This window comes from Stegodyphus dumicola, chromosome 12 (assembly GCF_044657685.1).
Source record: "Stegodyphus dumicola isolate Sdum_Otavi_A_Nest chromosome 12, ASM4465768v1".
Classification (NCBI taxonomy): Eukaryota; Metazoa; Arthropoda; class Arachnida; order Araneae; family Eresidae; genus Stegodyphus; species Stegodyphus dumicola.
Window position 1 is genome coordinate 38533922 of NC_140779.1, and position 12044 is coordinate 38545965.

Sequence of the window (12044 nt, forward strand, 5' to 3'; positions counted from 1 at the left end):
ATTCAATAATTCATTGAATAACGTAGGTAGAGAGGTAAACAATTGAAGCACATACTTGAAATGACATGGGGTTTTGTTGAAAAAAAAAAAATGGCCGACATATGGCGCTGGGCAGCAAAATGTCAGTGGTGCTGCATGAAAACCGTGTATGAATTGAGCTGTAGTGAGAGAGGAAATCAATCCCTTCATGACTTTGTCACTTAGCCTCATCTCCGGGTGTTGGTCACGGTGTGATGCGAATTTATCACATCAATCATAATCGGATCCTTTTTCTTTGAGGAAATGCGTAGTTCTGCTATTCAAACTATCAGTGTGACGGGTGCAAGACGCGCTGATATGTTACAGAATCGCATCCATTCCTAGTTTGTCTTATAAATACCTGCTAGAAGGTATGACTTTCGGCGCTATACCCCATACTGCTTCACGTGTGAAAGATTCCTTGCACACATCCGCCATTTTGCTGAGCCGCCATTTCCATCCTGCTTGGCCTCTCAGGTTCCCAGATCTCAATGATTATTTGTTGTGGGGTTACATGAAATCGCAAGTCTACCACGATCGTTCGACCTCATTAGGGATGCTAAAAGACAACATCCGACGGCAGTTTCTCACCATATGCTGTACAGTGCTGTACACAACATTGTCCCTCGACTCCAGGTATTGTTGATGAATGACGGCCGACATATTGAACATATGTTGTAAAGAACATAATCTTTAATTTAAAAGTCAAACAACAAAAATCAGCGTTATATTTTCAAATTTATAGGATGAATTGAATTTGAAAATATAACGCTGATTTTTGTTGTTTGACTTCTAAATTAATATTTGTTCGGCGTGTTATTGTATCTTAATTAACATATCTTTGCTAAAAATCAATTGTTATGCTACTTATTGCTTTCGCTATCACATGAAGTCCCACCTGTTGGCCACTTTAAGCAGTTTTTTTTTCAATAAAACCTCATAACATTTCAAGAATGTGTGTCAGTTTTTAATTCTCTACTTACATTATTCATTGAACTATTGAATTATCAAATGTTAGCGGACTTTTTTTGTCACACTATATATAGCATGTCGTATAAACATTTTATAGGAAATGATAAAAAATAGCTCAGATGCATGAGAAGTCGGAAAAGTAGGTTAAATGCATTAAGTCTAAACTTGCAGAAGAAACTAATTATTAAACAAAAAACTTAATAAATAACTTGACTGAAAACATTGAAAAAAATTAATAGAGAAATTGATCTCATAATTTCAATTGCTGCATAGTATTAATTAGTTTCAAACATATTCCTATAATTACCTGCTACCTGCCAAAAGCAGCATGTCAGCCGTAAAAAGCCCTTTGGTCAACAGATCCTTGATTACTTCCATAACTATCAGAGATCCTAAGAAAGAAAATTCACCTAGAACGAAAAAACGCTTGTTGAAACAGATTGCTTCTTAATGTACATAAATCTAAACACATTTATATCAAACACTAAATCAGTTTTCTTTAGAGAACTGAGAAAGCTTCTGTAAAATTACCCAGCAATGCCAGATTTCTGAGAATTAAATAATTATTTTAAAAGGTATTATAATACTAGTTCTAGATTCAATTCAATATTGCGATTAATTTATAAATGTACAAACAAGAACTGGATGTTTTACATTGAAGACGATCACCGGTATTACGCCCAAACTAAAAATCTACATTTTTTTCGCTGTTTCCACTTACATAGATTTCCTATGTTTCGTATTTTAAGCTGTATTAAAACAGATAGCTGCATAATTTCTGAGATGCTTCAAAAGAATTATTGTATAAGAGTCATAATTCAATTTTTCTGCAGCCAAATATATGTCAAACCTTTCAAGGCATTTTTCTCGAAACAAAGAGTTTGCTCATCTATGCTTTATGACAAAGATATATTGTTGACTAGATGACATAAAAATTAATCTTGTTCAAAACTTTTGAGAAACAAAAATATTGAAATTAAGCATTAAATTATATATTTTTCATCAAGTATATTATTCTTAATTATTTATTAATAAAAAGTATTGCCGTAATGTAGTGGTTCTGCACACTGGGCCGGTATTCCAGAGGTCCGTGGTTCGATTCCCGGGGAATATGATTGTTAATTTTTCATCTCTCCGGCTTCCCCCCCCCCAAAAAAATATCCTAATGTCTCTACAATGGCGCCCGAACTGAAAGGGTGTTGAATGAGGATTCTCCACACCCAGGATTTGGCAATTGAGTCGCCTGAAAACCCCAGTCGCCCTTTAAAAGGGGAAGTATATAAGGTATTTCTTCCGCCTTCCTAGCGTGCCTTTGTGGTGTAGTGGTTCTGCGCGCTGGACCGGGATTCCAGAGGTCCGTGGTTCGATTCCCGGCGAAGACGATTGTTACTTTTTCATCTTGCCTGCTTGCAAAAAATACCTAATGTCTCGACAAGATAACTCTTCGCACATGGCAGATGCGGTTTCAGGTGGAAAAGCAAGTTCAACTACCACTTATTATTTTTTGTGCCTGAAAAGACAAATTAAAGCTTTCAAATTAAAATTGAATGCATTTCTTTTACCTTTTCGGGATGAGTGAGATGCACCACTCCATGTATCACTTGAGCAGTATGGTAAAAATCTGAAATTTAAAGTGCCCGTTAATGTCATATGTAATTGAAAAACAACTAACATTGTTTAACTTTGGATGTCGTATATAAAGTTACGAACATAAAAATTAAATAATGAAGCAAACGAATACGAAAATCTAATACTAATAAAAAAAAATAATAAAACAATGCAGAAATAGACTGGATTTCTTAGAAAGTAAAAATTTGATTTGATTATATACCACAAAGTAATAACAAAGACGAAAAACTAAAAATCGAGCGTGCAACAAGGACTTTTATATATCGGTATTGGAAATTGCCAAAAAATTCATAGTGAAGTTATAAGGTTTTTCTCCCGCCATCTTAGCATGCCTTCATGGTGGAGTGGTTCTGCACGTTGGGCCGGTATTCCAGAGGTCCGTGGTTTGATTCCCGGGGAAGGCGATTTCTCATTTTTCATCTTGTCTGCTTCCAAAAAATCCTAATGTCTCTACAGTGGCGCCCGAACTAAAAGGGTGTTGGATGATGATTCTCCTCACCCAGGATTTGGCGATTGGGTCCCCTAAAACTCCCAGTCGCCCTTTAAAAGGGGGAATATATAAGGTATTTCTCCCGCCTTTCTAGCGTGCCTTCGTGGTGTGATGGTTCTGCACACTGAGCCGGTATTCCAGAGGTTCGTGGTTCGATTCCCAGCAAAGACGATTGCTCATTTTTCATCTTGCCTCTTCCAAAATACATAACGTCTCTACAAAGTCTTTACAATATAAGTACGGTACACAAACAAGTTCCAAAACAAATTTTCATCTAATGCAGTGTTTTACGCAAGAAGGAAAACCTAGCCTAATAACTTTTAAGCATGCGCGTTATAGATATACAATAATTGCCTGTGAACAAAAAAAAAGGGGGGGGAGTGTGGAGGATTATTAATTCTCTTCAGTCGTGAATATGGAATTTTTGCAAATAACAATTTTTCTGAGATTGAAACAATAATATAAAATTTCTTTTGTTTTCTGCGGTTAAAAGGAAACATTTTTAGGAGTTGATTAAAAGTAAAAGCCTTATTGCATTCCATTTGTTAGAAGTTCCAAGTCATAAGAAGCCTTCATTTCTGTATTATTACGATGCTGCATTTTAAGCTAATTAACTAGTTTTCCAACTCCCTGCTTTGCCCCCAAAACCACATATAGCTGAGTTCCGTAACCGCGGTTTCGTTTATCTTCGGTACAGAGTAGCAAGGTTTAAAAAACAAAACCACTTTGCTGTAAATTTCGAAATTCAAAGGAAGCGACTACAACCTAGCAGTTCGAACCCGCCGATCACCACCACATCTACAGGCTCATTTCTATTATACGCCCGATATAAAGCACTGCCGCATCATACAAATCAACGCTTCTTTATTTTTAACATTATAGTATGCCTCGCTTAGTGCGATCACGTTTGTTCGTAACTATTTTGATAACATTAAAGCGATGAGAGAATATTCTTCAAATTTTCAATGGACTTTAATTTAATATAACTAGAAACATATAAATACTTACCTTTCACAGTATTTAATTAGGGAAAATTTATTAACAGTTAATTATCTGGAATCATTACGCAAAAATTCGTTTATGAAACTGTTCGTATTCGTAATGTGTCTGGAAATTTGTTTCAGAAAGCGACAGGCAGATATCATCTTTTTCTGTCATTGATGCTGCAACATGATTTTTTACCTCATTATCCAAGCGTTAAATTCCTCTCAATTCATGTAGGCTTCAGACATTTTTAGCTAATGAAATTCCTTTGTTTTATCATTTATTAAAAATTACTATATTTAAAATAATTCTTTATTAGCTTTTCTAAAATTTCTATATTGTATTTGAACCTTATTCAGCGATTTTAGCTTTTATTTGACTGCAATTTAATGATTGATTAATTAGATTTTAGTTTTTTTTTAATCTAAAAATTTCATTCTATAATATTATGATAACATTAACCGAATTGTTGATCTCAATAAGCAATGTATTTTCCATGTACAAACAACCGGGATTTTGACAGTTCAAAAACAATATCCGAATGGCAACATTAACCACGTTAGCATTAAGCTGCGCTTACTGTAATGTGACACATAATGGCGTTGCGTAATTATAAATAATGCAATAAGCAGGTTTATTAAAGTTCTATAAGATCAGTTTTTGATTTGGGTTACTAACAATGTAAGATTTCCGTTCCTTGCTCCAGAGTGGCTCTTTTACGTGCTAGCCCTAAGGACAGCTAGCCTTATAAATCTCAAGTCATAATTTTCTAAGCTTTTGAACCAAATAATAAAAAATGCATTTAAACATATACATATGAAATAAAATTATGCATCGTTGTTGTAGTTGATATCTTTCGATTATTATTAAAATCGCATAACTTTAAACCACCTAAGACGAGAGAGCACTACAATTTATAATAAAATTGAATGCTTATACAGATATGCTAAGAAACTGTGGCAAAATAATCGTGGTTATCTATCTGAAAGGCAAGGAGTGGGTTTCCCTAAAAATGACTTATACACGGGGAAAGCCAGAAAACATCATGCAGGAAATGAATTCAGGCGAATTCACCAGTGTTTCGCAGTTTTAGCCACCGGTTGACTAGGCTCTAAATTTTATTAAAATTATTTCGAAAATATTTCAAGGAAGTAAATTAAAATAAAACATGACAACAAAAAAATTCAAAACAATGATTGAAATGAAAACACAAATTTGTGTTATCTGTGGTGCTGAACAGATTTCGAGAATGTAGAAAAAAACAAAATCCTCTTCTTTTTCTGCAATTGACAAGAAAAAGTTAAAAAACCTTAGTTTAAAAGCATATATTACTAAAATACTTACACTTGATTAGCATCCCACCAATAAGGGTTTTCTTCTGGATCAGGTGAAAGTATTCCACCAACTAAAATGATACATCATTCGTTACAACAGCTTTCTCAACCTGCTTACTTTATACATAAAATTAGTATTACACATACACTGAACAGTAAATATACTGATAATTTCCGGCATTAAAATTAATAATTAATAATAAAGATGATATATTATGTAAAGGTTTTTAAAATTTGTGATAAAAAAGTGGCTAAGCCATGAGTTTTCTTGGCATGCCACCTGCTGAATATTTTATTTTTTCGAAAGCCTCCATTATAATTTGTTAATCGCAGTTTCATTCGTACCACCAAGGCATTCATTTTTCCGTTTAACTATGAATAGACGCTAAAGGCATATCCCTTTCTTAATGAAACAATGTTCTCACAATTAGACACTGAGCCACTTCCAATAATAATTTGTCTACCATATTGAAGAAAGCCTACCATATTGAAGCCATATTTGCCTACCATATTGAAGCCTTCTTCCAGCACTTCCCAATAATAATTTGCCTACTATATTGAAGAAAGCCTACCGTATTGAAGCCATATTTGCCTACCATATTGAAGCCTTCTTCCAGCACTTCCCAATAATAATTTGCCTACCATATTGAAGCCATATTTGCCTACCATATTGAAGCCTTCTTCCAGCACTTCCCAATAATAATTTGCCTACCATATTGAAGAAAAAGGCATAACTTAGAGATGGAAACAGAATAAAATTGCAAAAGCTAGAATATAATGCAAATTTTTTGTTTGGCATAATTAATAGGATGCATATTATAATCCCAGAATTAAGAATTAGTAATTCACATTTTATGGTTGAGTTGGGAAATTGACTTCTAAATGTCATGTATTTTAGGATTCCAAGCAGTTCTAATAGTGAATCGGTTTAGGTAAACAGTTATACCCCGCATTATACATCAAGAAACAAGACTTGGTATTGTTATATTTTCTCCACATATGCAGTCGAGAATTAAACATTGGGTGCATAAGAATTACAAGTAGAAAATATTAATTACGAATGTCTTTAAATAAGCTAAACAAAATTCATCTGGAAGACACCTCGAATTGGGGGAGAGAGATTTTATTTTCCCAACGGAAAGTATTTTATTAATATTAAACACCGATTATTGGAGAAATCAAATAACAAGAACCATTATTCGGAGTGTTATTTTAACCTAAACCAAACACTGATATTCAGTGTCTGATATTAATAAAATAAGCAATAATTGTGGTTCTAAGAAAATATAAACGAAAAGGGTGGTTTGCGAAAAGACATTGAGTACATTAACACCATTACTTCGTAATTTAACAAAGTTTTAGTCTAAATTCAGTTTGAAGTTTCCGAGTTCCTTGATTACCTGACAAATTAAAACGCACAGAGCGGTCGAATAATGGATGTTGCATAACAAATGGATCCTGCAATGAAATATAACTTCAGTTTATTTTTTATTTCCATATTGCCAAAAAGAAAATTTTCATATTTTGTAACTCGAAAATTTTCAATAATGTATTTTTGGAATTTAAATGCCGTAAAATAATGGAAACTTCTTCTTAGATTTAATGAAATATGAAGAAAATAATTGAGATATCAGATTAACTTTGAAACATATTGGATATGATTATATTTCAGAGGTGTCGGAACAGCAGATCGTCCAAAGGCGACGAACTATTATATTTTAGCCAGTGGTGGAAAATAATCTCGAATCCAGAGCAACTATAAAGTACTATAAGCATTGAAAATAATAACGTTAAGAGAACAAACTTGAGGGAGAAAACCAAAATACTGATGAGTGAAACGTAACAGTTTCTTAAAATTTAAAGTCGATAAATATTAGCCATCATTTTGGGCTGCTGATTAAAGACTATTTCACTCATTTCTTGAATTTTACCCAGCTGTTCAACCAGAAATCACGACGTAAACTTTACAATGGTTTATAATACCCTACCAATAAAATATTCAAACATATTTGCAAGATTATGCATCTTCCACTACGTGAAAAATTTCAGAAAATATATTTACAACTTTATGGCATGGTAGAAAGATTCAGTTAATTTTTTTAACAACGTATGTTTCGTCATATAAAAATATTCCTTTTTCTGAAAGTTAACTGAAATACTGCCAGCATATCGACTGAAATTTACGATCGATGTGAACTTGTTTGTTTCTTGATATGTAACTGATGCACTTTCTTCATCAGTGTTCTAATGATGGAATGATTACCTAAGAATGAATTTTCGTCGCAATACAACAGATGAGAAAACACAAGAAAAAGTAACAGAACATATAACTTTGAAAAAGCCGAAAACACGATGAAATTCTAAACAATGACAGATAGTCATTAGAACTAATATCATGAAAAGAATTTAATAGCAATGTAACTTGAATTCAAAAACATTTGAATACACTCTTTTTTTGTCTAAATCATAGCTTAAAATCGCAAAATATATAAAAAATGATCCATTAATAAAGCCACATTTTCGAAGAACGTAATATAACATGAATGCTACAACAATACTGAATTTATAATAATTGCATAGAATACTGCTATAAATCTCGTTGGTGAATACTTGTTAAAGATGCAGTGAAACCTCTCTCAAGTAAAATTGTGAAGTAATATCTGTACTCAGAAAACTTGTCATTTACAACTGGTTTAAAGTAACATTTTACTTTCTCGCTTTTTTTGGGGGGCTACTTAAAAGTAAACACATAATGTGCTTAAAAGTAAACACATAATGTAAGCGGCCCACCAGCGGCCGAGCGGTAACGTCGCTGAACACTGGTAGTTCGGTCCGAGGTTCGAATCCCGTGAACGGGCTGGCTGCATGGGCGTTTTCGTGGTTTTCCCCATGTGTAACGTGTATATGAGCCAGTTTCCCTTAAAAAGTCCTCCACGAAGGCATCCTTCCCTTAAGGCAGATAGCCCTCGAGTGCTTTGCCGTAATCTAATAAAACCAAACCAAACCAAACCATAATGTAAGCGAGTGATTCGTACATTTGTATGTAAAAATATAGAGCTGCAAAATCTCACACCTGGAGGAGAGATTTATATCAAAGCAATCTGCCTAAGGAAAAGGATGTTTTCTTGGAGTAAACTTTAAAAAATAGCTACATTAATTGATAAACCACCCATTTAAAATTGAATTGTGAAAAAAGACTTCTTTTAAGTTGATTAGCTTACCAAAATCGGAAGTATGCAAGATTTCCAATAAATTATCGAAAAAGTCTTGTAATATATCCCAAGTAGATGTTGTCATTCTCTGAGAAATGGCGCTTTTTTTCACCCAAGCCAACAGGAGAAAAGTTTTTAATAGGTTTATTTAATTACGACAAAGCACACTAGGGCTATCTACCTAAGGGGAGGGATGTCTTCGTGGAGGACTTCTACGGAAAAACTGGCTCGTATAGACGTTACACATGGGGAAAACCACGAAAACGCCCATGCAGCCAGCCCGTTCGCGGGATTCGAACCTCGGACCGAACTACTAGTGTTCAGCGACTTTACCACTCGGCCGCTGGTGGGCTAAAAGCTTTTAATTATTATTGAGCACTTTTTCACAATTTTTAAAACCATTTTTGACATTTCCTCAAAATTAATATTTTTCTCATTTTTATTACAAATGCACATTATTTTCTTTGTGTCACTCAAACGAAAGCAACACCAAAAATTTTATAATACAAATCTGAAACTTTATTTTATTCTAAATACAATCAAAACTAACAATTTTGTCCGAAATAATGCATGTAAAAATGAATCATTTTATATTTTTTATGAAAGCAAAATCTTTATCATGTATTATCGGAAAATGCTTACTCCATGTGGTTCAAATGAACTGGACTGTAATGTATGTTGTAAAAATTAGATAAGATTAAATGTTGCTTTATGTTTAACTGTAATTTTTGCCTTTAAATATTTAACTTACAGTATCTTTCTTCTGTTGCTATAAAGTTTGTAACAAAGCATTACAATTGTAATAAAACGTTGTAGGGATTTATATTTAGTTCAAATAACTAATTTTATTTAATTTGTTATTCTTTCCTATAAGCCTTCATTCCCCTAATTGTTTGAAAATTGACAGAATATTTAAATTTGGTAGCGCGCGTGAAGGAATGCAAATTCGACGTTGAAGAAAGAGTTTAAAAATCGAGTTTCAGTAGGAAAGAAAGGTGTTGGTGTATTTAATTATGGCAAAGCACACTAGGGCTATCTGTCTAAGGAGAGGGATGCCTTCGTGGAGGACTTTCTAAGGGAAACTGACTCGTATGCACCAGTAGGAAAGAAAGAGAGTTATTCTATTGCTGTCACCTCTGCTGTTTAAGCGTTTGCTCCCAGAGTTATTGCTGGTTCGCGTGGCCTTATTGCATTTACTTACCACCACTAGTTTTCGACGGGGGTTTAAGAAACGGAATTTAGCTGAACCTTGTAGCGTAGTTCTATTATTTGTACATATCTTCAAAGTTTTAGTTTCCTTATCTGAATTTCAGTTCGTCCAAGAAGAAGCGTAGTTTGTTAGCGTCGAGTTGACGCATTGTAAATTTTAAAGAGTTAATAAAGGGTACTTTTTTAATCCTTCTTCCGTGTAGTTACTACTCTTACAGTTCTCACACAGGAGTTATCCTGGTGGACTCTACAACGTTATTAAATAACGGAAATCTTGCTAGTTACGTAATATATTTCTTTTTTCATATTTACATTTATGCTTATAATTCCTTACATGTTTTAAATTTGTATAAAATATATTAGTTCATTCGGAAAGTTCAGCGATTTTTCAAATTGATGCGACTGTCCTCCAAATTACTTTCCCCATTTTTTCAGTAATGTTGTCGCACGAAAATCGAGAGAGGAAAATTATGCAAATAATTTAATTTTCGAAGGAAATGAATGCAGTAAGAACATGACAAATAAAAAATATTTATGGTTAAACTACCGGGAACTATGGGAATACTGTTTACTGAAAAGAAACCTACATTCCAGTAAGAATACATAGTTATATTAACATTGCAATATCTAATAAGATCTACTTATAATTTATTTCTCCTGCCTTCGTAGCATGCTTTCGTGGTGTAGTGATCAGCACGCTCGGCGCGTATTCGAGAGGTCCATCGTTTGAGTCCCTGCGAGGGCATTGCTCATTTTTCAACTCTCCTGCTTTCAAAAAATACATAATGTCTCTGCAGTGGCGCCCGAACTAAAAAAAGGTAGTGGATGATCATTCTCCACAACCACGATTTGGCGATTGGGTCCACTAATCCCTAGTCGCCCTTTAAACGGTGGAGTATATAAGGTATTTCTTCCGCCTTCTTAGCATGCCTTCGTGGTGTAGTGGTAAGCACACTCGGCGCGTATTCGAGAGGTCCGTGATTCGAGACTCGGCAAGGGCATTGTTCATTTGTCATCTCTCCTGCTTTAAAAAAAAAAAAAAAAAAAAAAAAAAAACCTTAATGTCTCTACATGCTTTCTTGTATCGTAAATCTCGCCCACTCATCTTGTAGTTCACAGCTACTTTCGCAGGACTCAAATCGTTCAATGCTGCTGAAACTGTGCCATTGTAAGAACCTAACTGCGATAGCCATCATTACCGTTGTCATCGTCTTCGTCACTGTTCAGTGTGTCTTCCCTCGGGCAATGATTTTCAGAACCAACAAGAGCTAAATATCTCTGTTTTCTCGAAGCTCTCCACTAATCAGACCCCATGCATCCTAAATACACAAGAAAATCAATTGAAACAACCACTAGATTAATTCATTTTAAAATTTAGGAGACCTCACTTTCTGACCGTCTCGAGGAAAGGGAAAATTACATGAACATTTAAAAAAATTTCAAATTCTTGTTCTAAAAGCTAGGGGAAAAATAAGCGAGCAAATATAGTACTTTGTTATTGCTGTTAAGGACTGATCTTGATTAAAGCAGATGTTTAAATATGGTCTTTTCCGTACTCGTTGAATAATTCTAGCACGTGTTGTGGCTTAAGTTTTGTTTCAGTGACAAGAACGGAGAATTCAAAATTAATTTTATTTTTGTCATATTACGTTCTTTTGTTTTAAAAAAAAGGGGAAAAGTGCTAATCAAACTGCTCGTAAAATTTTTGCACTATAGGGAAAAAGTGCAGTTTCTGATGACAGTTCGAAGATGGTTTGAGAAGTTTAGTCCTGGATATTTCAGCCTAGAAAATGTTGCCCGCTCTGGACGACCATCCTATGTAAACGAGGACGTATTAAAAGAAACTGTAGCTATTAATCGAAGTTATGCAATTCAGGAACTATCAGACAGAATAAATATTCCATAAAGTACAGTACATGATCATTTGAAAAACTGGGTATGTAAGCTGCAGGGATGTATGTGTATCCATACTTTAACAGAACAGAATATTGCTTGCTCGAATTTCGGCATGCTGTCTTTGCCGAAAAGAAATGTAACTCTTTTTTTCCAAACATCTCATTACTGCAAATGAGAAGTGTATGTACTAAACAATAATGTTACAAGGAAAAAAAATGTAATCATCATGTATCCATCATGGGGTAGGCCAAAAGAATCTCCTTTAGTAACACTGGAAAGGAGCCTGAAAGCCCCCTTCCC

General features: G+C 34.2%; 1 protein-coding gene and 1 non-coding gene across 3 annotated transcripts in view; one reads left to right on the plus strand and one right to left on the minus strand.

The window, feature by feature from the left end:
- Positions 1-12044, minus strand: part of Notum (palmitoleoyl-protein carboxylesterase notum) — a 198204-nt gene that overhangs the window by 41269 nt on the left and 144891 nt on the right. For both annotated transcript variants that reach the window (XM_035352264.2, XM_035352263.2), the window contains exons 5-7: positions 5438-5498; positions 2553-2611; positions 1298-1400 (exon numbers count right to left, since the gene is read on the minus strand). In XM_035352264.2, coding sequence (XP_035208155.1) covers positions 1298-1400; positions 2553-2611; positions 5438-5498 — 223 coding nt within the window. The remainder of the gene's footprint in view (positions 1-1297; positions 1401-2552; positions 2612-5437; positions 5499-12044) is intronic.
- TRNAP-GGG (transfer RNA proline (anticodon GGG)) lies at positions 2299-2372 on the plus strand. The gene has a single exon. It is a non-coding gene; the product is annotated as a tRNA-Pro (tRNA).